Below are 24010 nucleotides of genomic sequence, written 5' to 3' on the forward strand. Positions count from 1 at the left end.
TTTTCGTATCACAAGTAAAACAAATAAATAAAATAAATAATTATGTGGCAAGACTAATAAATTAACAATAAATAATTGATTGAATTAAGGTCGCAGGTTTTTGACAATCCAGTCGACATACTTGGAGACCTTCGTGTAAACCCCCGGAAGTTTGTGCTCTCCGCAGGGCACGGGGCCGAACGACACAACTCCAACAGCGTAGAAATGTACTTCTTTTTTCCTGTCAATTCTGAAGTTCATTAGAGGTCCTCCACTATCACCTTTGCAGGAGTCTTGGCCACGAACCCCTCCAGCACAAATCTGACCGTCATTCAGGGATAAATTGACGTTTATGCGCTTTTTGTAGCTCGTCGTACAATGAGACAACTCTTTCACAGGAACCTGTAATTTTAAGTTAAAAAAAACTTATAAAAAGAACTATAAAAACTTACTTGAACTTTGAGCTTGTATTTACTTTTGATGTTCTGTTCGGTGAGGCCCCATCCGGAGACAGTGAGGTTTTTCCCAACGTAGTTTTGGTGGACTTCGTGTTGTAAAGGTAGACAGATGGGTTTGATGAAATCGGAATATTGCACGTCACGATCGAGACGAATGAGACCGATGTCGTGACTGCTACTGTCGTGGGTTTTGTACACAATTTTTTCTTCGATCCCGAAATCGACGGCGGGAGGGGCACAATCTTTTCCGAAGGCTGTCGTGACACAGTCAGGATTGGTTTCAGTGTTGTATTCACCCAAACGGACGCCAACCCTAGGAGAAACTTATTAGATAAGCACTCTGGATTTGAATAAAGTACTTACAGAGCGTCCATGAGACAGTGGGCTGCTGTCAAAACGTATCTTTTGTTAATTAGGGCACCGCCACATTCGAAGCTGCGTTGATTATCTGTAAAAAAATAATTATAGAACAATTTTTTTTTTTTGGGACTTACTGGTGTTAAATTCAAGTAGTGCCATCCACGGAAACTCGTCTATTTCTGTAACTTCGCCTCCGACAATTTTCCCGCTTGTGTGGAGCCCGCAGATGTCATGATCTGGAAGAAGGTCGGCATTGTTCTGTGGTTTGTCCTCGGAGGAAGCAAAACTTAACGGACAACAAACTTTGGGCTGTCTTCTGTTGAACCCACAAAACGAACTTCTTAAGTAGCTTCCAGTTCTGGACGACACACCGTCTTCGTCGTACGAGAACAGAGGATCGCAATTTTTGAGAGGGATGCAGTCACCAGGTTCACCACCTGGAGTCTGACATGGCTCAACTGTAAAAGAAGAATTAAAATTAAACGATAAAACACTCAAAAATTAACTTACAGCAGATGACCGCTTCTATGGCAAGCGCCACAAATAATAAGAAAACACGACTGATCATGATTGTACTGTTACTCGCTCAAAGAGTACTTCAGGTGTCCGACATTGTGGGAGGGATTGGCTTTATATCATAATGTTGCCGATCAGGAAAGTCCACTTGGTACGTCACCTGTAAGCCTGCACAATCTTGCAAGATTTATTACGATTTTTTTGACTTGCAAAGTAGTTCCACACAGGTTGAATTAAAAATTGACTTCTTCCTGTGAATCTTCAAGGTGAGCAGGTGTGGGAAATGCGAACATTGTACATTGCGGAATAGTATAGCCGTGAGATGTGGAAATATCGAGAAGAAGGTGTAATTATCCAACTATTTTGAGGTTTTTCCGATTAATTTTATGTAATTTGATCGTTCTTTCTCATTCAGAGCGTTAATATATGGATATTAATGAGGAAATTCCCTTCCGAGTGGGTGTGTTCAAGAAGTCCACGATTGTGTAATTAATTGAAACTATAATTTAGAATTTATCAAATTATTTTCTGTTGTTTGTTTAGATTTTTTATTGTCATAATTGAATGTTAAGTGTTTTTTCATGTGATCGTAAAAATGTTTAAACAGCCTTGGAAATTTGGAAGTTTATTAAATTATTAAAAACCTGTTTTTTATTAAATTTCAATTCGAAACATTAATAAGAAAGTGAAAATAATCTAAGAAGAAACTGCACAAAAAAAAAGCACAGAGAGATTTTTAAAGTATTCGACGAAAGTATAAAGAATATCTCTTGGAAAAATCTAAAGCGCCCCGCTCACTATGCGTTTTGTATAAGCGACATGTTTGTACATACATGTATGTCATAGAAGTTCGAGAGAGCCACACACGGTCTAAACATGTTCGTCATTTCTACTTCCGGAAACAAGTATGACATACAAGAATTGGTCACACACAGATCAACTTTTGTATGATGGCACACTGTTTGCGCATACAAAACTTAGTAAAATGACTGTGTGTGAGCAAGTTTTGTCTGTGAACACTGTATGCGCATACAAATGTGAGTATGTCAAACGTGGTTGATATTTTGCGGTATGCGTAAAGAAAAACTAAAAAAAAAAACGTGAAATTTGTATGATTTTGAAGAAAAATCTTATTATGGGTTATTAATAAGCGTTTTGCAGTAAATATTCTCAGATAATTTTGATATTTTTTTTCTTTTTTTAATATATAGTCAAACTTTTTGTTTATATAGCACTGTAAAATTGTTTTTTGACATCTTCAAATTGTGTTTATAATCTTAAGAAAAATGTTTGTGCTTTTTTCCATATAATAATTTGACAATTACAATAGCGGCACAAGTACTCTCGACATCCAGATCGTCACACATGTTTATATCGTGTAGGGACTATATTTTGTATCTTGTTGAGATTCTGTATGTGCAAACTTGTCTGTAACATGGAAAAACATGTATCGATCACACATTCAACGTTATGTATGTATCAACATGTTTGAGAAATACTTGTATGATATCAAATCGTAGAGTGTAAGATCAAAACTTGTATGACATACATGTATGTACATGCATGTCGCTTATACAAAACGCATAGTGAGTGGGGCGCTTATGTCCAACGTGTTTGATATTTTGCGGTATGCGTAAAGAAAAACTAAAAAAAAAGTCGTGAAATTTGTATGATTTTGAAGAAAGATCTTATTTATTATGGTTATTAATAAGCGTTTTGCAGTAAATATTCTCAGATAATTTTGATATTTTTTTCTTTTTTTAATATATAGTCAAACTTTTTGTTTATATAGCACTGTAAAATTGTTTTTTGACATCTTCAAATAGTTTTTATAATCTTTAGAAAATGTTTTGTGCTTTTTTCCATATAATAACTCATTTACATGAGACTTGACATTCTTTGATTTGACAAATTGACGTTTAATGTTCATGTGGGCGGTGTCTAACTATCATAAACAAAACTAAGGTGTGAATTCAGCCAATAACAAGTTAGGCAGGAAATAAGAGCCCGAGTTGGCTGTTTTTGTTATAAAAACTACTTTGATAAGAATATTGCGAACCAATAAATTCAATCTTTTTTGGGTTTCCGATTTCGATCACATTCGCCATTTTATTATGTTGAAAAGGAGGATCTTTATGCTTGTTTCTAATTTAAGGTTTTCTGTCGACGACCACCGGCATCACCACCCTTAAATTTTATCGCTGTAATTCTAACACAACTAAAGATTTTTTTATAAATTTTAGTCCAGAAGCTCCAGAACTTCGTGATTTGGCACAGTTACTAACACAACCAATAATACAATTTGTTATATAAAATTTTGAAACTTTTTGGTTTGTTTTAAAAATAAAAATTTCTAAAACCTGAGTCTGTTACCTCAGAATTTTGAAATTTGGCACAGTTAATAAATGTGTCTCGAGTATTGACCTCCCCAAATTTCATTCATCGCTGACACAACCAATAATACATTTTTGTTATAAAATTTTGAAAGTTGTTGGTTTGTTTTAAAAATAAAAATTTTAAAAATCTGAGTCTGTTGTCTGAGAATTTTGACATTTAGTACAGTTAATAAATTAGTTAAAAGTAACAACCTTTCTAAATTTCATCGCTGTGGTTCACACAACCAAAGCTAAAAATCTTTATTTTGAATTTTGAAACTTCTGGGTTTTTCCTAAAAATAAAAATTTTTAAAATTTGAGTTTGTGTTCTCAGAATGTTGACATTTGGCACAGTTAATAAATGGTCTAAGATTAGCAACCTCTCCGAATTTCATCGTTGTAGCGCTAACACAACCAATAATACAATTTTTTATAAACAATTTTGAAACTTTTTGGTTTGTCCTAAAAATAAAAATTTCTTTAGTCTGCTACCTCAGAATTTAGAAAATTTTACATAGTTACTAAATGTGTTACGGGTATCAACCACCCCAAATTTCATCGATGTAGCACTGACAACCAATAATATATTTTTTTTATTAAATTTTGAAAGTTTTTGGTTTGTCCTAAAAATAAAAATTTCTAAAATTTGAGTCTATTGCAACAGAATTTTGAAATTTGGCACAGTTAATAAATGGTCCAAGATACGCAACCTCTCCGAATTTCATCGTTGTAGCTATAACACAACCAATAATACAATTTTTTATAAATAATCTTGAAACTTTTTGGTTTGTCCTAAAAATAAAAATTCTTATTTTATGTGAATTAGATACTGTGGGCATAATAATTGACAGAGATTTAATGAGAATCTATAGGAACCAGGCAGAATTAAAAGAATTTAAATAGAATAGAATAGACGGAGATACTGAAGAAAATAAAAAAAAATATTATCAAAACCGAAAATATGTAATAAGAGTGCTTGCATTTCGCGCCGAAAACTTAACGTAGTCAAAGTTGACTACGTTTTCATTTTTCAAATTCGACTAAATAAAGGTGGCTTTAGACGACTCTCAATGACACAAAGTAATAATTTATAAACAATGCTTTATTTAAATATTTACATAATTAATTTTATTACAATTCCAAACTACGGTCGCATTTTGCTTATAATCCACGACATGTAATGCGCCATCCTCGTGTAAACACCCCCCCAATCCTTCATTCCACACGGCGTGGGCCCAAAAGACACGACTCCAGCGGCGTACCACTGATTCGCCCTATCCTTATCCAGTCTTGTAGTCATCAGCGGTCCGCCACTGTCACCCCGACACGCATCTTTGCCTTTTTCACCTCCAGCACAAAACTGATCGTCCGATAACGTCAAGTTGAAGTTAAATCTTCTATAGGTGCTCTCACAGAAGACTCGTTTCCGGACAGGCAACTAAAAAAAAAGTCACGAAGAAGTTGGAGTCGGAGTTATAGTAATGCGTCTTACTTTCACTTTCAGTTTGACGTTGCTGGTTGTGTCGTTTTCGGTGATTCCCCAACCTGCAACGAAGAGCCTTTCGTCGATGTACGTGTTGTTTAACTCAGCTTCAATAGATGGCAGGCAAATCGGTTTGATGTAGTCTAATAAAAGAAGTTAAGGGGAAAAAAAGTGCGGTTTTTTGTATTACCTGAAAATTCGACGTCTTGGGCTAAACGGATCAAACCGATATCGTGGTACCGATTAATATCGTCGTCAATATAAGCTTCGTGTTTGATGGCTTCCTCCACTGGAATATCCAGAGGCCTTGGTGCGCAATCTTCCCCCAAAGCTGTACTAAGACAATCAATTTCCTTTGAAACATCGTGCTCTCCTAACCTAACACTATCCCTAAAACAACAAGATGGCGATTGCACAAAATGGCGTCAAACTTACAATTCCTTAGCAATACAATGTGCTGCTGTTACCACGTATCTCTTACTGATCAAGACTCCTCCACAGTTAAAGAGTTTGGTATTGCCTAGAAACTTCTTTTAACACTGGTTTTCTACATAGTTCTATTCTCACCTCTTTGGTATATTAAAAGTGCCATCCATGGAAACTCGTCAAGGGTTGTATTTTCTCCCCCAATTATCTTACTCTCGGTACTGTAACCACATGTTGATGGATCAGGAAGAAGATTCGTGTTTGGACAACAAACTTTCGGAATATCCCCTTCAAATCCGCACTGGTGCTTCTTCAAGAACTCTCCAGTTGTCCGCGTCAAGGCGTTACTGAAGAAGTTCTTCAAAAGAGGACAATCAGTGAGTGGTTTACATTCACCATCTTGACCGGTTGGAGTTTCACAGGTAGCGGCTAAGAAAAATTTTCTTTTGGTAACTTATTGCGAGAGTTTGATTGCCTTGTTTACGTAGTCACTGATTAATTTCTGACCTCTAACATTATACAGTAAACAAGACATAAATTAAGACGTTTAAAGACACGCGATGGGTAAAAACTCTTACCTTCTGTCACACGAAGAGCCGCCAGAAGCAGAACGCAGCATTGCAGAAGCATTACAAACAAATCATCACAGTTGCGACTGATCTGGATATTTATTTATTTTATTTGTTATAATCCCCCACCACTAATGGAGCGGTTTTCTCAGAAACCTTCGTGTCTTCAGCATCTCTGATGCATAAACTGGTTGGCATAGTGATAGGATAATAGGAATTTATTAATTAAAGTAGGCACAAGGTTATTGTAGTAAAATTATTTTTATTATTTCTTTTCAAAGTTTGTGACGTCGTGTCTTTGCTTAGCCCACAAGTGCTCCGCTGTCAAAATGTCGAAATTGTTGAATTTAATTTGATATTTGAAAAATATGTTAATAAAAGCCGCTTACTTTTTCTAAATGTGTCAGCGAAAGGCAATTTGCTGCAAGAGGTTTTTCCCTCAATTAAAAGTGAAGTGAAAACCGCAGTTAAAACTGGTTTTGCAAGTTTGGTTGCCGAGACTAAAACATCCGAACAATGCGCGTGCGATGTAATGTCAATTTTGACAGCTACGCCACCTACTCCGATCACAAACTTTATTAAATTATGTTCACTATTTTTAAGGCTTTAATTTGCTCACAATCCACGGCAAATACTTGGAGACTCTTGTATACACTCCCGGCAAATTCGAGGAGCCACAGTGTTTGGGGCCAAACGAGACAATCCCTGCAGAAAACCAATGTACATCTCCATCCTTCGTCTTTCCTAGCGTCATCAAAGGTCCTCCACTATCTCCTTTGCAAGAATCTCTTCCAGCTTGTCCCCCAGCACACATTTGATTGGGTGTCAGAGTAATTGGCCCTCTCATGTTTTTTGTGACGTTAAAATAGGTCTGGTTGCAACTAGAAATGTCCACCACTGGTAACTGAAACATTGTGTCAATCAAAAGAAGTGGAGATGTTGGATTTTACTTGGACTTTCAGTTTGATCAGACTGGCGGTTGTTGTGCGATCTTCCGTGTCTCCCCAACCAGCAACGAAGAGTTTTTGCCCAGAGTAGGTTTTCTTCATTTCTTCAGGAGGGTGAGGTAGACAGATTGGTTTGATGAAATCTGTTAAGTGGTTAGGAGGAATTCAATGGGGATAATTTAAACTGACCTGTGAAAGAAATGTCTTTTGATAGTCTCAACAGGGCAATATCATTGCGATTGTCATCAGTGTAGCCCTCGTGAACTGTTTGTTCTTCTACGGAAACGTCGACGTACGGATCTGCACAGTCTCTTCCAAAGCGACTCTCAATGCAATCTTCTTCCGTTTGAGTGTTGTACTCGCCTAAACGAACACCAAATCTAAAACGCGCGTTTATTGATCTAACTCTTGATGGTACTTACAGTGTTAGCCGCGCTGGCTTCAGTTTCTTTTCGTGCACACAGTGGGCTGCTGTCATCACGTATCTTTTACTGATCAAGACGCCACCACACACCATCACTGCTTTACCATTAGCTACAAAACTCTTTTTCTGAAGACAATGTAAAGTCAAAAGTGATCCTCACCTTGTCTGTAGCGCAACAAAGCCATCCACGGAAACTCATCAAGATCTGTTTTTTCGCCCCCATAGATTCTGCTTTGGGTGTTGGTGCCGCAGGTATTCATATCTGGTAGAAGATCACTTGAAACAGTTTCCGAACTGCTGGCTTCCGTGGGTCCGTCAACCACTGGAGGTTTTTCCGTGGGCGGTCCAGACGAAGAAACGGGACAACACACTTTAGGATAAACCCCTATGAAACCACAACTTGAACTCCGGAGGAAGTTAGCGTTGGCGGCGGAAATTGGGCGCTTTTGGACGAGTTTCAGTAAAGCTGGGCAGGCGTTGATGGGTTTGCAGTCGCCGGTTTTCCCATTTGGGGTTTCGCATCCATGAACTTCGGACAAGTCATGTGCAAAGGTCATGGAATTTTGTCTTTTACTTACCGGAAGTTAACACCTGGAGAGCTACGACTATGAAAAGAATTTTGAGGAACATTTTGATAGTACTGGTTCGTGATTGTTTTGTGTTCACATCTCAATTATGAATCCGAGTGAGATTCTTTGTGGTCTGAGTTGGTCACGACTGATAAATCCCAAAGGTCGGGGAATTTGTACAAAACAACGATAATGGATTTTTATAAACATTTTGATTCAGTAATCAGAAAGCGGGAAATTTGTGACGGATGAGTTATTTGCGTCTTAAGAATGTTGGAGTCCCGCAGGGTGCATTTTTGGGTCAATAATAAAAAGTAATGGAATTAGCATTATACCTTGTTGGCGCCATAAGTAGATTTACACTTTTTTAACTCTTTTCCTTAAACCTGAAACCAGAAAATAGTCTTTGGAGGTTCTTGCAACCAACTGGGTGTTTATAAATGTTTCTAGCATCAAGGTGGCTATCAAATGTCAAAGAAATTTGCCACTCAATACAAATGTAGGTTTAAATTTTTCAACTGACATTTGCAGTTAACGTCAATCATAAAGCAAAGTTAATTTGAAAAAAAAACTGTTCTAGTCATGCTTTGAAACCTGAAAATCAAAGATTTTGCTACAAAATCGTAACTGAAACGTCATTGACGTTAGTGACATTTTAAGTGTAGTTAAACATAGTTATATTCACTATGAAAACTAAGCGGCAAAATAGTGCATGACTGGAATTCCAGAGTCACCCTTGATGTTAGAAACATTTATAAACACCTTGTATACTAGAGCTCATTACTATCGGTCCACTTATTAAAAAGTAAAGTTGGCAGCAGCCTCTAGCAAATTTTATCGGAAACAGTTGGTAGAAAAAAGCGTTTGACCTTGAAGCAATTGTGACATGCGTAGAAGCTAATCGTCCTGCGCAAGTTTTCCAAAACTTGTTAAATCCTTATTTAAATCTCTCTTTTGGAAGTAACCTTTGATTAATTCTTAACTAATGTGAGATGTTGACACACTAACTTTTGACAACGTTGTAATGGCACGATTTGAATTTAAAAGTACCGCCTCCGCGGGGCGGAAGTGACACCGCCACCCGCCCGCCTAGCGGAAGATACGGAAAGAGATGTTGACCAGTGGAGATCACTTCCGCCTAGTACTCCAAACAGAGCAGGTCGTCTTTGTTGGAGTGGTGCCGCCATTGTTAAAAAAAAAAAACAATTCTTTTGTAGTGACTTTGCGCTACCGCTTTTGTTTTTTTGTGCATTGTTTGTTTTGTTTTGCATGCTTTAACATTTAGTAGTTTTTTTTATTAAATTGTAAACGTTAGTGTAAGTGGGTAAAAAGGTTACCGGTAAGCTAACGCTGAAAAGGTATGTGAAATGTTTATTTGTTCTTCGGTCGGGAAAGCTTTGATTGTTAGCAGGTTTCTGGGAGGTTTTTCGTGTTCAAATGTTAAGGGAAATGGGGTTGAAGCGTGGGTGTTACTCCCAGGAAACTTGTTACTTTCTCTTGTATTTGTAATTATGTGATTAAATACTTAATATTGGGGGGGCGCATATCGGTTTTCGAGGACTTTTCCAAATTTGCATGTTTCAGAATGGGCGTGGGAAAAAAAAGCGCGCCAATTCTGGCGCGTCGCTTCAGTGACCGTTAAGGTGGTTGGGGGCGCCATTTTGAGCGCGTCCTAAAACGTTGTTGTATTTTTCTTATTTTCTATATTTTCCGACAAGCCGTAACGTGTCGTACAATGCCGCGATTCAAAAATTCTTGTTCCTTTTTTTTTGTCGTTCAAGAAATGAAGAAAGAAGAAGAGGGCCCAAGTCGTCATATGTATGTCTTGTCTGTTTCAGCCGATACCATGCGGGACTTTGATTTAGGTGATTTATCGTAATGATCCTCGGTCGATATTAGAGTGTGATTGCTAAAACCGTCTTTTGTTTCCCGCGAGAGTGAGAATGTGGAGGGAATGAGTGTCATTGGTCGTTCGGTTTTCAGCGGCAAATTCAAACGCTTTATCTTTTCGGGTGTCCGTATTCTGACTGGAGGCCTTTGAGGTACTCCCACAGTGGAGTGTTGCGGGTGCTAGTCGGCCGGGTTCGCCCGGAAACGCCGTCGCCCGTAAACCCAGTCCCGGGTGTATTTTATTATCCGAAAATTCCAAAGATGTGATGATGATCTAATGTGCTATGATTTGGACGAAAACTGAGAAGAAGAGGCAGGCAGACCGCAATACGACAATCAACTTGCAATTCCATTCAAATTTCTCGCAAATCCAAAACAAATCGTACAGACACGTTACTGCGCTTTCATAATTGTAATTTCCTTGTTCAAATCATTGTAATCTTTGTAATCGTTTTTGAAAAGATCGAGTAATATGGGTAGCTTAGTAGTTGACTATGAAGGCTAGGTTTTTATCCCACTGGGTTTTTAGTCCAGCCGGTCTTGTAATGAGTGGTGGTTTTCATGTAATTTTTGCTTTTTGTTTTTCAAGACTGTAGGCGAGTTGCGTACGTTTTGACTAAACACACTCACTACAGGTCTAACGGTCCGTTGCATGACTAATTTTTTTCATTTTCCGTATTCTAAATCACTAACTACACTAATTTTCCAAAGCAAATAACATCAAAGATCAACGTTTACTAATACAGCTCTTCAACCCATTTGTTGTTTTATTTCACTCTTCCGTTTGTGTCGCTTTTGCCCGTTACACTAAAGAACCGAGGTCCGTTTTCTAAATTTTCTTTAGTAATTTTGTTTTTCTCAAACACAACGTAGGTCCTAACCATTTTTGACGATCACAGCCAAACTTTGGATTTTAAATTTCGCGGTCTTTTAGCGCCATTTTTAAATATGTTTTGTGTGCATGTTAATGTCTTTTTGGCGGGCCTTTTGGGTTATTACAACATGTTAACCTCAAAAATCGTAATTCAATTTTTCCCTAATTTTCTCCCTAAAGAATTGAAAGCCGGATTTACACCCAAGAATTTTAGAAAATTTACACTGTAGAGTGGACTTATAGCAATGAGCTGGACATTACTTACATGAGCTTTAAGCGTGGTGTCACTAAACGACCCCATTTCGGTTATCCCCCATGCGCCAATGATGATATTTTGACCAATCTAAGATTTGCGTAGTTCTTCAGTGGTGGTGTAGGGTCTGATGTACGGAGTAAAATTGACATCTTGAACTAGGCGGAGTAAAGCGATGTCGTGGTACCGGTTTATGTCGTTGGGGTTCTATTGTTCATGCGGAATTAGTTCTTCAATGTTAATGTCCATTTTTTCGGAACATTCGAAAGGGGAACAGTCGGGGTTGGTTTTAAAGTCGTACTCGCCCAAGCGTACACTGGTACTGCGGAAGGTGGAAACTATTATAAAAGGAATACTAGTCAAATTTGACTTACAGGTTCCATGTTTTTGGAAGACTGTTCCCTTTTAAACAGTGCGCTGCCGTCGTGTACCGGTTTATGTCGTTGGGGTTCTATTGTTCATGCGGAATTAGTTCTTCAATGTTAATGTCCATTTTTTCGGAACATTCGAAAGGGGAACAGTCGGGGTTGGTTTTAAAGTCGTACTCGCCCAAGCGTACACTGGTACTGCGGAAGGTGGAAACTATTATAAAAGGAATACTAGTCAAATTTGACTTACAGGTTCCATGTTTTTGGAAGACTGTTCCCTTTTAAACAGTGCGCTGCCGTCAGAACGTATAGCTTGGTTATCAAAACGCCGCCGCAATCAAACCCTCGGGTGCCTCCAGTTGCACCCCAACCTTAATTTATCATCAACTATGTAAACCACAGACTTACGTTTTTCGTACGCCAGCACCGCCATCCATGGTAACGCATCTAGTTCTGTTTCATCTGCTTCAAAGAATCTAGTGTTGTTGTCAAGACCACATTCTTCTTTGCTTGGTAGAATTTCATAGTCCACGCCTAAAAAACGTTGAAGTTTTAATGTTCTAAGTAGGAAGTGGCGTACTTGAATTTGTGGGGCTAGATCCAGTTGTGGGCGGAGCGTCTAATCCGATTGGACAACAATCTTTAGGGCGGCTGCCTGCGAAACCACATTGAGATTTTTTAAGCTGGTCGGCGTTGCTACTTGAAACGGGGCGGTGCTCTAATAGTTTATAGAGGGCGGGGCAGTCGTTGATTGATTTGCACTTGCCATTTTTATTGTTGGGGGTTTGACAAAGGTCACCTTCAAAAAAGATGTCATTTTTTAGAACCAAAAAATTTATCATCAATGAAATTTGTCTTTGACCTTCCAGAAGATTATCAATTATATAGTCAGAATTTTATAACTTTGGTTTAACTCCGCCTACCTTTTGGACCAATTGAATTTTAGCTGAAAGTCTGATTTACTCTGCAACATTTTTATAGTTCGTTGATAATTGCGAGAAGCCGGGGTAGAAATATCCAAACATTAGAAGACGAAACACCATCAAAATCAACGATGGTTTCACGATTAATGGAATTCCCGCAAAACTGCAAATCTTCTTGACACGTGTGACACTTTAGTTGTCAGATTTTTTATTATGTTGGGTAAAGGAGGTTAGCCATTCCTTGATTCGACAAATTCAAATCGTCATTTGTTCATGTGGGCGGAGTTAAACCATAGTTACAAAATTCCGACTATAATTTACAACAGTTGTCAGTTTTATACATTTAACTCTCATACTCTCACCTGCTGCTATAATCTTCCCACACACTAAAAAGAACCAAACCAATTTAATTACAAACATTTTTGTAATTCGGAAAGCAGTCTCTCCAACTTGATGTTCAAGAAGAACTGAAACGGGTTTATATAGTTACTTCGATCTCTTTGGGACTTACCACTTACACGTCATATCGGAGGTCACTTTTACATCGATTGTTGTAACTGTACTTTGTTAATTTTGGCGACTCTAGAAACCTCAGATTCTGAGAAATCAAAACAACCGTTTTGTTTAGAAAACTTCTTTATTTTGCGAAATTTATTTATTTATCAACATAGTAAAGACTACGCTTTTAGTTTATTTAGAATCCAAGAAGTGTACTTCGAGACTTCGGTGTGGACGCCCGTCGAATTTTTAACTTCGCAAGAGGAAGGCGGAAACGAAACTATTCCCACAACAAACCAATTAATATCATTGCCATTAAAACTGATGGTCATTAATGGGCCCCCACTGTCACCACGACACAAATCTTTTTCTTTTTCTCCACCGACGCACAACTGACCCTCTCCTAGGGTCACCTTGTTGGCGCCATAAGTAGATTTACACTCTTTCAACTCTTTTCCTTCAACCTGCAACCAGAAAATAGTCTTTGAAGGTTCTTTCATCGTACTTACTCGAGCTTTAAGTCTAGTGTCACTAAATGACCCCGTTTCGGTTTTTCCCCATCCGGCAATGGTAATCTTTTGACCAATGTAAGATTTCCGTAGTTCTTCAGTGGTAGTATATAGACAGATGGGTCTGATGTACGCAGTAAACTTGACATCTTGGACTAGGCGGAGTAAAGCGATGTCGTGGTACCGGTTTATGTCTTTGGGGTTGTATTGTTCATGGGGAATTAGTTGTTCAATGTTAATGTCCATTTTTTCGGTACATTCGTAATGGGTACAGTCAGGGTTGGTTTTAAAGTCATACTCGCCCAAGCGTACACTGGTACTGCGGAAGAATCGATGTATTAAAGAAAATAGAAGAAAAACATGACTTACAGGTTCCATGTCTTCGGAAGATCCTTCCCTTTCAAACAGTGCGCTGCTGTCAGAACGTATTGCTTGGTTATCAAAACGCCACCGCAGTGAAACCCGCGGGTGCCCCCAGCTGCACCAAAACATTAACTTATCATCAACCATATAAACCACAGACTTACGTTTGTCGTACGCTAGCACCGCCATCCATGGTAACTCATCCAGTTCTGTATCATCTCCTATTAAGAATCTACTTTGGTTGTCAAGACCACATTCTTCTCTGCTTGGTAGAACTTCAGAGTCCACGCCTAAAAAACGTTAAAATTTAATGCTCAAAATAGGAAGTGGCGTACTTGAATTTGTGGGGCTAATTCCATTGGTGGGCGGAGTGTCTGATCCAATTGGACAACAAACTTTGGGGCGGCTGCCTGCGAAGCCACATTGGGATTTTTTGAGGTGGTTGGCGTTGCTACTAGACACGGGGCGGTGCTCTAATAGCTTAAAGAGGGCGGGACAGTCGTTGATTGGTTTACACTCGCCTTTTTGGGCGTTGGGGGATTGGCAAAGGTCAACTTCCAAAAAGAACAAAAAAATTTGTTATCAATGAACTTTGACCCTGACCCTCCAGAAGGTTATCAATTTCTAGCAGTTGTCTTTTTTGTACATTCAAATCTTATAGTCTTACCTGCTGCTATAATCTTCACACACACTAACAATAAGAACCAAACCAGTTTAATTAACATTTTTGTGAATTCGGAGACCAGTCTCTCTTGAGTAATTTTCTCTCCAACTGATGTTCAAAAAGAACTGAGATGTGTTTAAGTACTTAGATTTCTTCGGGAAGTCCAGTACTGACCACGTCATATCGGAAAGGTCACTTTTACATTGATTGTGGTAACTAACCTTTGTTAATTTTGGTTTAAAGCGACTCTAGAAACTTCAGATTGTTAATTAATTTATTTACAGAGAATCAAAACAACCGGTTTAATTAAAAAACTTCTTTATTTTACAAAGTGCACTTATTTATAAGCATAATAAAGATTACGCCTTCAATTTGTTTAGAATCCAGGGAGTGTACTTCGAGACTTCGGTGTAAACGCCTGTCGAATTTCTTACATCGCAAGAGAAAGGCGCAAAAGAAACTAATCCTACAACGAACCAATTAACATGATTGCCATCGAAGCTGACGGTCATTAATGGCCCCCCACTGTCTCCACGACACAAATCTTTCTCTGTTTCTCCACCAACACACAACTGACCCTCTTTTAGTTCCACCTCGTTGTCGCCAGAAGTAGTTTTGCACTCTTTCAACTCTTTTCCTTCAACCTGCAATCAAAAAATAGTCTTTGGAAGTTCTTTCATCGTACTTACTCGAGCTTTTAGTCTGGTATCACTAAACGACCCCGTTTCGGTTTTCCCCCATCCGGCGATGATAATCTTTAGACCAATGTAAGATTTCCGTAGTTCTTCAGTGGTAGTGTATAGACAGATGGGTCTGATGAACCCAGTGAACTCGACATCACGGATTAGGCGAAGTAAAGCGATGTCGTGGTACCGGTTAATGTCGTTGGGGTTGTATTGTTCATGGGGAATTTGTTGTTCAATATTAATGTCGATTATTGGTTCGGCGCATTCGTAAGGAGTGCAGTCAGGGTTGCTTTTAAAGTCACACTCGCCCAACCGTACACTGGTACTGCGGAAAGTGGAGACTATAAAGGGAATACAAGCAAAACATGACTTACAGGTTCCATGTCTTCGGGAGATCTGTCCCTTTTATACAGTGCGCTGCCGTCAGAACGTACCGCTTAGTTATCAAAACGCCGCCACAGTGGAACCCGCGGGTGCCTCCAGCTGAACCAAAACAATTATTTGTTATCAACAACACAAACCAGAGACTTACGTTTTTCGTACGCTAGCACCGCCATCCATGGAAACTCGTCAAATTCTGTTTTTTCTCCCCCAAAGATTTTACTGTTGTTGTCAAGGCCACATTCATCTCTACTTGGTAGAACTTTGTTGTGTTCAGATTCCACGCCTAAAACAACGTAGAAGTTTATTGTTCAAAATAGGAGGTGGCATACTTGAATTTGTGGAGCTAGATCCACTTATGAGCGGAGCGTCTGATCCAATTGGACAACAAACTTTGGGGCGACTGCCTGCGAAGCCACATTGGGATTTTTTCAAGTAGTCGGCGTTGCTAATGGAAACGGGGCGGTGCTCCAAGAGCTTGTAGAGGACGGGGCAGTCGTTGATTGGTTTGCACTCGCCTTTTTGGCTGTTGGGGGTTTGGCAAAGGTCACCTTAAAAAAATGACATTTTTCAGAACCAAAAGTGTTGTTATCGATTAAATTTGACTTTGATCCTTAAAAAGGTTATCAAGTTTCCGCAGTTCTTTTTTATATAGGTACATCTAAATCTCATACTCTCACCTGCTGTTATTATCTTCACGCATGTTAATAAGAGCCAAACCAGCTTTATCACGAACATTTTGTGAATTCGGAGTGCAGTTTGTCTTGAGTAGCTCTGGCTCCAACTGATGTTCAACAAGAACTGAGATGTGTTTATATATCTCGATCTCTTCGGGAAGTCCAGGACTGATCGCGTCATATCCGAGGTCACTTTTACATCGATCGATTTGTTAATTTTGGTTTAAAGGAACTGAATAAAACCTCAGATTCTTGATTATTTACACAGGGTCCGCCAACACTAGTGTCCCGGCCCAAAATCGCTATTAATTATGAAGCTATAAAAATATACAGGGTCCGGCAACACTTGTGTCCACCCCCAAAATCGTCTTAATTTTAAAGATAAAATTTTGAAAATTTGCATACGCTCACAGTTGACAAAGCTTTAGAAGCTGACGCAAAAATTTGTTTTTTATCACTAATAGTTTTGGCGTCGCTACGCTTTAAAAATGTAATTTTTAGTTAATTGTGAGGGTTTGTGATATCAACCCCTAATTTATTTTTTTTTCAATATAAATGCGTTAAAAATGTCTCAGCTGTTATTTTAGATTCAATGCAAATTGTCTTCAAAATTTGAGAAAAAAATGCTGTTTTATCAAGTTACTTTCCAATTTCAGTACGTCAAAATTGGGAACTACGTTTACACTCATCTGTCAACATCTTGTGTCACAAATAACATCTATCCTTTGGCTCGCTTTAGATTGCAACAAATGTCTTAATTGGTGAAATTGTTGCTTTGTCGATGTTAATTAACGATTTCTAGTGTCCATAAAGTGCAACATGCCCGTGTTAATCAAAATTAACCTTTATAAAAGTGAATAAAGTGACTTGTGAAATTTTGGTGTAAACGTAGTTTGCCACTGCGCCGTCATAATTTTGAAAACTAACTTGATAAAGCAGCGTTTTTTTCGCAAATTTTAAACACAATTTGCATTAGATTTAAAATAAAAACTTAGATATTTGTATCACAGTTATGTTGAAAAAAAAAAATTGCGAATATTTCCTCAAAAACTGAAAAATCGCTAAAAATTATACTTTTTAGGCTTCGCGAGGCCAACCAAACCGAGATAAAAAACAAATTTTTGCGTCAGTTTCTAGAGCTTTGTCAACTACAGGCGTATGCAAATTTTCAAAATTGTAACTTTCAAATTAAAGACGATTTTGGGGGTGGACACAAGTGTTGCCGGACCCTGTATATATTTTTTATACATGAAGAGGAAACGGAGCGCTACAAACTGATGTGATCAATTTTACTCTTGTGTTAACCATATGTGAAATAAACGCTAAAAACTACGTTTTTCAAAAATAAAAATGAAGAAAATGGTGGGGCACCCAACCTGTCTTGTTCTATTTTTCACCAAAAGGATAAAAATGATATTAAAATGTGAATTCAAATTTGTGGTACCGAGATATTAAATGATTCTTAAAAATCGTTTTTGCACGATAGAACAATTTTGCTTAGTTATATTTCAGCCAGCCAAGTTGGTCTGAGCCACCATAAAAGCATAAAAATTTGCGGGCTACCGCAACGGGACAGCTTCAAAAGATCCTCAAGTGCACATAATTAGGGTTATTTGCTCAAGTTTGCACCCTGCGATAAGAACAGCATCCCTAAACAGGCCAGATGTCTCGTCATAAATGACAAAATACCGCAAACTGGTACGGTTGCCGTCTAATTTTTATGATTTTATGGTGGCTCAGACCATCTTGGCTGAACTATACCGCGCCTGCTGTTGGAACAGTAAGTTGAGTTTACTGGTTAATTTACTGGTTACCAAGATAAACAAAACGGTAAGTACAAAATTTACTTACCGTACCGTTCTAGAACGGTAAGTAAAAATTTAAAAATAGTCATTAAAAAAGAAGGATTTATATCCATTCTCAGATCGAAATTTTGACTTTTCAGGAATTTTTGAAGAACAATTAATGTCAATTATTTGTAACATTTTTAGTTTTATAAAAATAAAATTTGTCTATCGTGCAAAAAATATAAGCATCACGAACGTTAAGAACTAATACCGATCTCAGACAATAATTGGAGTCGTCGCTGCGCTCCTCCTCTAAACAATTGTCTTCGATCGGTAAAGTGTCCTTACCGTTCTTAATACTTAATATACTATTTAACTCCCTTTTAAGATTTATGATCTTGCTTCCAAGTCGCAAACTGGCCCCTAAGTACCTAGGACATTACCAGGGACCTGATAACAAACAGTCGGTCCGTCCGATGGAAGATCCAGCCCATTGTGGGTAAAAATATTACCCGTCATAAATCGCTTAGTAAGGACTAGTTTGCGGGGAAGAGTCAATTGTTATAAACCTGTCTAAATTTTAAGAAATATTTAATATCTCGGTACCAGATATTTTAATTCAAATTTTAATATTATTGTCATCCTTTTGACGAAAAATGAGACAAGACAGGTTGAGTTTTCCACTATTTTCTCCATTTTTATTTTTGAAAAACCTAGTTTTTTGCCTTTATTTCACATATGGTCAACACAAGAGTAAAACTTATTACAACAGTTTGTAGCGCTCAGTTTCGTCTTCATGTACAAAAAAAAAATATTTTATAGCTTTATAATTAATAGCGATTTTGGCCCGGGACACTAGTGTTGGCGGACCCTGTACAGAATCAAAACAACTGCTTCGATAAAAAACTTCTTTATTTTACAATAATACTTAATCAAAACTAGGCCTTTAGTTTGTTTAGAATCCAGGGGGTGTACTTCGAGACTTTGGCGTGAACCCCCCGCGAATTTCCAGCATCGCATGGAGAAGGCGCAAAAGAAACTATTCCTACAACAAACCAATTTTTTCGATGGTCCTTGTCGGAGCTGCGGACCATTAATGGACCTTCACCGTCTATAGAGCACAGATCTGTCTTTGTTTCTCCATCTACGCACAACTGACCCTCCCCAAGAGTCACATTGATGGCACTAAAAGCGAACTTACAATCTTTCAACTCTTTTCCTTTAACCTGCAATCCAACAATAGTCTTTGAAGTTTCAATTATCTTACTTACTGGAACTAGACGTCTAACTTCGTTGTAAGACTGTGTTGCTGTTTTTCCCCATCCGGCAATAAAAACTCTTTGCTCTACGTAAGATTTGCTTAGTTCTTCAGCGGTGGTGTGTAGACAAATGGGTTTGATGTCATCGCTGAATTCAACATTTCGCTCTAGACGAAGTAAAGCGATGTCGTGGTGCCGGTTCACATCATTGCGGTTGTATTCTTCATGGAGGATTTGTTCTTGAATAGAAACGTCGATTGGGGGTGCCTTACAATCGCTTCCGTAACTGTAACAGTCCACTTTGGATTTGAGGTCGTATTCGCCCAAGCGCACACTCGTTCTGTAGAAAATGAAAGTTACAATAAAACACACGTAAAAGACGAAATTACAGGTTCCACGTCTTTGGAAGATCATTTCCTTTCAAACAGTGAGCCGCGGTCAATACGTATCGATGGCTTATCAAAACGCCGCCGCAGTGGAACCCACGTGTGCCCCCAGCTGAAACCAAAACCTCAATCCCCGTTTGATATAAAAAGTACAAATCTCACGTTTTTGGTACTCCAACAACGCCATCCATTGGAGCTGATCCGCGTCTCCGTCGTGTCCTATATAAATTTTGTCGCTGTTGTCAATACCACATTTTTCTCTGCTAGGTACAAAAATACCGTCTCCGACTAGAAAAAATGTGTGCAAATTTGGAACTAAAAGTAGGAGTGAGTTTACTTGTTGATTTTGTGGGGCTTGGTTTCATGGGCGGAGCTGATGTATCTAAGGTTAAGGGGTTAGATCCACTAGTGGGCGGGGCGTCTGATTCGATTGGACAACAAACTTTGGGGCGACTACCTGCGAAGCCACATTGGGATTTTTTGAGGTGGTTGGCGTTACTACTGGACACGGGGCGGTGCTCTAAGAGCTTAAAGAGGGCGGGGCAGTCGTTGATTGGTTTGCACTCGCCTTTCTGGCTGTTGGGGGTCTGGCAAAGGTCACCTTTAGACGAAAAGAGCGTTTTTCTATTTATTATTTGTTTCCTAAATCCAACAATCTTTGTTTTGATGAATAAAATTTGACCCTGATCTCGCAGAAGGTTATCATCTCGACTATATTTTCAGTGGATATCTTTTGTGTACATTTAATTCTTACCTGCTGTTATTATCTTTACGCACACGAAGAGACAAACCAGTTTTGTCACGAACATGTTAAGATAATTCGGAAAGCTTATCCAACTGATGTGCAACAAGAACTGAGATGTGTTAATGTAACTCGACCTCTTCGGGAAATCCGGTAGTATGCCGATGTCGACGACGTCACGTCGGAGGCCACTTTTTCTGGTTGATTATTGTAAATTCCTAATGCTAATAGAAGAGATAGGGCTTGGATAGAGGGTACCTATATTACCTTCTTTTATTTTCGTAGTTGGTAACATTGTTTGGCCACCAGTCAGAGTAATACAGGTTTGCATTCGCAACCTTCAGAATCATAATTAAGTATAAAAAATACAACCACTTTTGTAAAGGGGGCGGTGCTAACAGTATATATCTAGATATATACTGGGTCAGCAGCTAATTGGACGCCCAAGTTGTCTTTCGGCCTCTTCGGAAAGTTCTTTTAAAATAGGTCAATTTCTCACTCAGATTTGATTAGTTTTTGTACAATTGGTAACCCTTTTTGCCAATTGGAGAAAGAAAATCAATTCCGTTTCGCAAAACTTTATTTGTAAATCAGTACAACTACAATCCTTAGATACAAAATTACGCATAAAATATCTCTTAAACCTAAATCCAAGTCTTAAACTCATGCCTTCAGATTGTTCACAACCCATGAAACATACTTCGAAACTTTGGTATAAACCCCCGGCCAATTTTCCATTCCGCATGGAGAAGGCCCAAACGAAACCACCCCCGCAGCGTACCAATGCACATCCTTGTTCTTATCAAAGCTGACGGTCATCAACGGACCCCCACTGTCTCCACGACAAGAATCTTTCCCTCTTTCTCCACCGGCGCATAACTGACCCTCGCCCAAATTCACGTTGGCAGTACTGTAAGTTGTCCTGCACTGTTGCAACTGCTTTACAGGAACCTGCAAAAAAAATTGTAATCTCTGACAGTTTCTTAGTGGCAACGTACTTGAACTTTCAGTTTGATATCGCTATCTGAGCGCGATTCGGTTTTTCCCCATCCGGCAACAAAAAGCTTCTGGCCGATGTAAGATTTGCTGAGTTCTTCAGTGGTGGTGGGTAGGCAGATGGGTTTAATGAAATCGGAGAATTTGACGGTGCGCCGGAGTCGAATGAGAGCGATATCGTGGTATTGGTTGGCATCATTGGGGTTGTATTGCTCGTGGGCGATGAGTTCTTGGACCGGGACGTCGATTGGGGGCGGCGCACAGTCTCTGCCGAAGCTAGTGGTGATGCAGTCTTCCTCGGTTTCGGTGTTGTACTCTCCCAAGCGCACACTCGCCCTAGAACTTCGTAGAGAACAAAGATTCGTCTTTAAGACAACTCACAGTTTCCAGGTCTTCGGAAGATCCTTTCCTTTCAAACAATGCGCCGCTGTCAACACGTACCGCTTACTTATCAAAACACCACCGCAGTAGAACCCACGACTTCCTCCAGCTGCAAGGGGGCTTCAATTATTGAGTTATAATCAAACCGAACTCACGTTTTTCGTATTCTAACAAGGCCATCCACGGAAACTCATCTAGATCTGTTTTTTCTCCTCCATAGATTCTGCTCTGGGTGTTGATCCCGCACTCGTCAGTGCTTGGTAAGTGGTTGCTGTTGACAGGCTCCACATCTAGAAACAGTTTGTGGGTGTTTAGGGCTAAACGGGGAGGAGCGTATACTTGTGGATTCTGTGGGGCCTTCCACCACCGGGGGTCGGTTTGTGGGCGGGGCGTCTGATCCGATTGGACAACAGACTTTAGGGTAGGCACCTACGAAGCCGCATTGAGATCTACGCAAGTAGTCGGCGTTGCTACTGGAAATGGGGCGGCGCTCTAAGAGCTTGTAAAGCACGGGGCAGTCGTTGATTGGCTTACATTCGCCTTCTCGGCTGTTGGGAGTTTGACAGTTGTCGGCTTGAAAAAGGAGATTTGAATGTAAAAAACCACAAATATTCAGAGAAAAAACGAGTTAATCAGTTCCGAAGAAAAGCACACAGCGGAACGTGACGTGTTTACCTAAATTGTTCCTCTATTTACCAATTACTAAGTGCTAATACAGCAATAATGAGTATTTTTGTATTTTCAATCTCAGGGATTCTGAATTTAGGCCTCGATATGACACTGACTCTGCACAAGGTTATCGTTGCAGCTCAAGGTCCAGCAATTATCTTCAATGCATCAGCCACCATTAGTACAATTAAACTTACCTGCTCTAATGATCTGCACGGAGAACAAAAACAAAGCGACGTTTTTCACCAACATTTTACGCGTTTTGATAAGAGTCTGTCTTGTCTTCTCACTGGCCCATACTGATCTCCAGAGCACCAATGCGTGTTTATCTCGCCTGCCTTGGAAAGTCCACTGTTGAAATCACAGCGACTGGAAATATCGACCGGCTGAAGACGTCACAGCGTTGTTGCTACTATGCTAATTGTGCACATTCTTGTAGTAGCCGCCGAAGAAAGGCTGCGTCTGGGATTTCCCAGACATCAGCAGGTCAATTTGGAACGTGTTTACGCACGAATTCCTCGTGTTATGTAATATGTATCATAATATCAACATGTCCAGGATTGGTTCGTTTTTAGGTTCTGGACCAATAGTTCAGGGAAATTATGTTTTGAAGTCTAACAAATTATTAAAGTTTTGAAACTTTTGCAGAAAGAATCTTTAAGTTATCAGGAATTAAACAAAATAAAGTTTTCATGGATGCTTCATACCTTAAAATTGGGGTAAACACTCCCAAAAAATGTTTTCTTTTTTTATCTTTCAAACCATTGATTTTAAAGAAAAAATAAAGGTAATAAAAATGTTTGAAATTAAATTTTCTAACAAAAATGTTCTATTCATTTTTAGCGTACAGCAAATGCAACTAGCGCAAATACGGCTCGAAGTTAGGGGTGAATCGGAGCAGAGTATGTACCACACGAGGGTATTTGCGCGTCTAGTATTCACTGTCAACAAATTTTAGAAATTTATTTCATTCTATCAGGTCAGGACTAAGGTTAAAAATATTTTTTTCTTTTTTTCATTTTACTTACATCTCGTTTATATTTGTTTTTTTAATTTTCTTAACATACCTACAATATCACAATTTTTTGTAATATCTCACTGAAAAAGTGAACTGATTTTCCAGAATTTTTTTAGAAAATAACTATCGTTCGCTTTTAAGAAGAAATTTAATGCATAACTTATAAACTTTTATTTCGATTTTTTACTGTAATACATCATTATAAAGGACGGAATCTCATTTTTTTATCATTTGTAGAATCTCATTCGTTTCCACATAGAGTTTGGCTTTTAGAATTGTCATTAATAATATTTTATTGTCATACAAAGAAAATTATTAAAGCTACATTAGGAAATTACTAATTCCTAAATGGATCGATCGAAAAAATTATTTCAACAATGTGTTCAAGCCTCGCATGTAGGTAATATCTAAATAGATATTTACATAACAAGTACGGAAAGTGACCAATTTCGCACGAGTGTGAAAGTAGATGCACGAGGCGCCAGCCGAGTGATATTACACGAGTGCAAGAAAGACACTTTTCGACGAGTTATGTACACTATTTTTCCTACGACCTTTCATCATCAGGAAGAAACCATAA

General features: G+C 38.8%; 6 protein-coding genes and 1 pseudogene across 8 annotated transcripts; all 7 read right to left on the reverse strand.

Annotated features, from left to right (window-relative positions):
* Positions 1-4: 4 nt before the first annotated feature.
* LOC148181898 (phenoloxidase-activating factor 3-like) lies at positions 5-1794 on the reverse strand. The gene is made up of 5 exons (XM_088034264.1): positions 1308-1794; positions 932-1255; positions 801-885; positions 432-750; positions 5-381 (listed from the first exon to the last, which is right to left on the reverse strand). The coding sequence occupies exons 1-5, from the start codon at positions 1363-1365 to the stop codon at positions 85-87; spliced, it is 1083 nt and encodes a 360-aa protein (XP_087890390.1). The 5' UTR covers positions 1366-1794; the 3' UTR covers positions 5-84.
* Positions 1795-4772: 2978 nt separating this feature from the next.
* Positions 4773-6313, reverse strand: LOC148181899 (CLIP domain-containing serine protease HP8-like). The gene is made up of 6 exons (XM_088034275.1): positions 6176-6313; positions 5739-6026; positions 5607-5691; positions 5362-5561; positions 5181-5314; positions 4773-5126 (listed from the first exon to the last, which is right to left on the reverse strand). Exons 1-6 carry the CDS (start codon positions 6225-6227, stop codon positions 4833-4835), a joined length of 1053 nt encoding a protein of 350 aa, XP_087890401.1. The 5' UTR covers positions 6228-6313; the 3' UTR covers positions 4773-4832.
* Positions 6314-6408: 95 nt separating this feature from the next.
* LOC148181900 (CLIP domain-containing serine protease HP8-like) lies at positions 6409-8256 on the reverse strand. Its single transcript, XM_088034255.1, has 6 exons — positions 8116-8256; positions 7698-8066; positions 7536-7647; positions 7303-7493; positions 7117-7256; positions 6409-7070 (listed from the first exon to the last, which is right to left on the reverse strand). The coding sequence occupies exons 1-6, from the start codon at positions 8165-8167 to the stop codon at positions 6765-6767; spliced, it is 1170 nt and encodes a 389-aa protein (XP_087890381.1). The 5' UTR covers positions 8168-8256; the 3' UTR covers positions 6409-6764.
* Positions 8257-8341: 85 nt separating this feature from the next.
* LOC148181901 (CLIP domain-containing serine protease HP8-like) lies at positions 8342-12851 on the reverse strand (annotated as a pseudogene). Its single transcript, XR_015771772.1, has 6 exons — positions 12777-12851; positions 12072-12290; positions 11900-12025; positions 11742-11844; positions 11136-11445; positions 8342-8492 (listed from the first exon to the last, which is right to left on the reverse strand). The product of XR_015771772.1 is annotated as a CLIP domain-containing serine protease HP8-like (transcript).
* A 181-nt stretch (positions 12852-13032) lies between these two features.
* On the reverse strand, positions 13033-16373 carry LOC148181902 (transmembrane protease serine 9-like). Its single transcript, XM_088050662.1, has 13 exons — positions 16196-16373; positions 15848-16066; positions 15667-15801; positions 15509-15617; positions 15138-15459; positions 14811-15092; positions 14651-14696; positions 14452-14556; positions 14120-14338; positions 13949-14074; positions 13791-13899; positions 13422-13740; positions 13033-13376 (listed from the first exon to the last, which is right to left on the reverse strand). The coding sequence occupies exons 1-13, from the start codon at positions 16371-16373 to the stop codon at positions 13092-13094; spliced, it is 2454 nt and encodes an 817-aa protein (XP_087906788.1). The 3' UTR covers positions 13033-13091.
* A 2544-nt stretch (positions 16374-18917) lies between these two features.
* Positions 18918-20475, reverse strand: LOC148181903 (CLIP domain-containing serine protease HP8-like). 2 transcript variants are annotated; one of them, XM_088040938.1, is made up of 6 exons: positions 20379-20475; positions 19962-20225; positions 19787-19912; positions 19628-19736; positions 19251-19578; positions 18918-19205 (listed from the first exon to the last, which is right to left on the reverse strand). In XM_088040938.1, exons 1-6 carry the CDS (start codon positions 20431-20433, stop codon positions 18918-18920), a joined length of 1170 nt encoding a protein of 389 aa, XP_087897064.1. In that variant the 5' UTR covers positions 20434-20475. The 2 variants fall into 2 exon arrangements, with proteins under 2 accessions (XP_087897064.1, XP_087897072.1); XM_088040946.1 differs by having other exon boundaries at positions 19028-19164.
* A 453-nt stretch (positions 20476-20928) lies between these two features.
* Positions 20929-22853, reverse strand: LOC148181904 (CLIP domain-containing serine protease HP8-like). Its single transcript, XM_088045689.1, has 6 exons — positions 22610-22853; positions 22083-22316; positions 21899-22033; positions 21744-21852; positions 21365-21698; positions 20929-21317 (listed from the first exon to the last, which is right to left on the reverse strand). Exons 1-6 carry the CDS (start codon positions 22662-22664, stop codon positions 21030-21032), a joined length of 1155 nt encoding a protein of 384 aa, XP_087901815.1. The 5' UTR covers positions 22665-22853; the 3' UTR covers positions 20929-21029.
* Between the last annotated feature and the right edge of the window lie 1157 nt (positions 22854-24010).

The sequence above is a fragment of the Gnatocerus cornutus genome, chromosome 1 (assembly GCF_029298725.1).
Source record: "Gnatocerus cornutus isolate USDA-ARS CGAHR chromosome 1, icGnaCorn1.1, whole genome shotgun sequence".
Lineage (NCBI taxonomy): Eukaryota > Metazoa > Arthropoda > Insecta > Coleoptera > Tenebrionidae > Gnatocerus > Gnatocerus cornutus.

Coding starts and splice junctions, on each gene's coding strand:
- LOC148181898 (XM_088034264.1), bottom strand. CDS start 1,365: ATGATCAGTCGTGTTTTCTTATTATTTGTGGCGCTTGCCATAGAAGCG. Junction 1,256..1,307: donor CATAGAAGCGGTCATCTGCT/GTAAGTTAATTT, acceptor CTTCTTTTACAG/TTGAGCCATGTCAGACTCCA. Junction 382..431: donor AATACAAGCTCAAAGTTCAA/GTAAGTTTTTAT, acceptor TTAAAATTACAG/GTTCCTGTGAAAGAGTTGTC.
- LOC148181899 (XM_088034275.1), bottom strand. CDS start 6,227: ATGCTTCTGCAATGCTGCGTTCTGCTTCTGGCGGCTCTTCGTGTGACA. Junction 6,027..6,175: donor GGCTCTTCGTGTGACAGAAG/GTAAGAGTTTTT, acceptor AATTTTTCTTAG/CCGCTACCTGTGAAACTCCA. Junction 5,127..5,180: donor ACGTCAAACTGAAAGTGAAA/GTAAGACGCATT, acceptor CTTTTTTTTTAG/TTGCCTGTCCGGAAACGAGT.
- LOC148181900 (XM_088034255.1), bottom strand. CDS start 8,167: ATGTTCCTCAAAATTCTTTTCATAGTCGTAGCTCTCCAGGTGTTAACT. Junction 7,648..7,697: donor TTTGTTGCGCTACAGACAAG/GTGAGGATCACT, acceptor AGAGTTTTGTAG/CTAATGGTAAAGCAGTGATG. Junction 7,257..7,302: donor AAAAGACATTTCTTTCACAG/GTCAGTTTAAAT, acceptor ACCACTTAACAG/ATTTCATCAAACCAATCTGT.
- LOC148181902 (XM_088050662.1), bottom strand. CDS start 16,373: ATGACGCGATCAGTCCTGGACTTCCCGAAGAGATCGAGATATATAAAC. Junction 16,067..16,195: donor CGTGAAGATAATAACAGCAG/GTGAGAGTATGA, acceptor CATTTTTTTAAG/GTGACCTTTGCCAAACCCCC. Junction 13,377..13,421: donor ACACTAGACTTAAAGCTCGA/GTAAGTACGATG, acceptor TTCTGGTTGCAG/GTTGAAGGAAAAGAGTTGAA.
- LOC148181903 (XM_088040938.1), bottom strand. CDS start 20,433: ATGTTCGTGACAAAACTGGTTTGTCTCTTCGTGTGCGTAAAGATAATA. Junction 19,737..19,786: donor GTTGTTGGAGTACCAAAAAC/GTGAGATTTGTA, acceptor TTTTGGTTTCAG/CTGGGGGCACACGTGGGTTC. Junction 19,579..19,627: donor CTTCCAAAGACGTGGAACCT/GTAATTTCGTCT, acceptor CATTTTCTACAG/AACGAGTGTGCGCTTGGGCG.
- LOC148181904 (XM_088045689.1), bottom strand. CDS start 22,664: ATGTTGGTGAAAAACGTCGCTTTGTTTTTGTTCTCCGTGCAGATCATT. Junction 22,317..22,609: donor CGTGCAGATCATTAGAGCAG/GTAAGTTTAATT, acceptor TCCTTTTTCAAG/CCGACAACTGTCAAACTCCC. Junction 22,034..22,082: donor AGGCCCCACAGAATCCACAA/GTATACGCTCCT, acceptor AACTGTTTCTAG/ATGTGGAGCCTGTCAACAGC.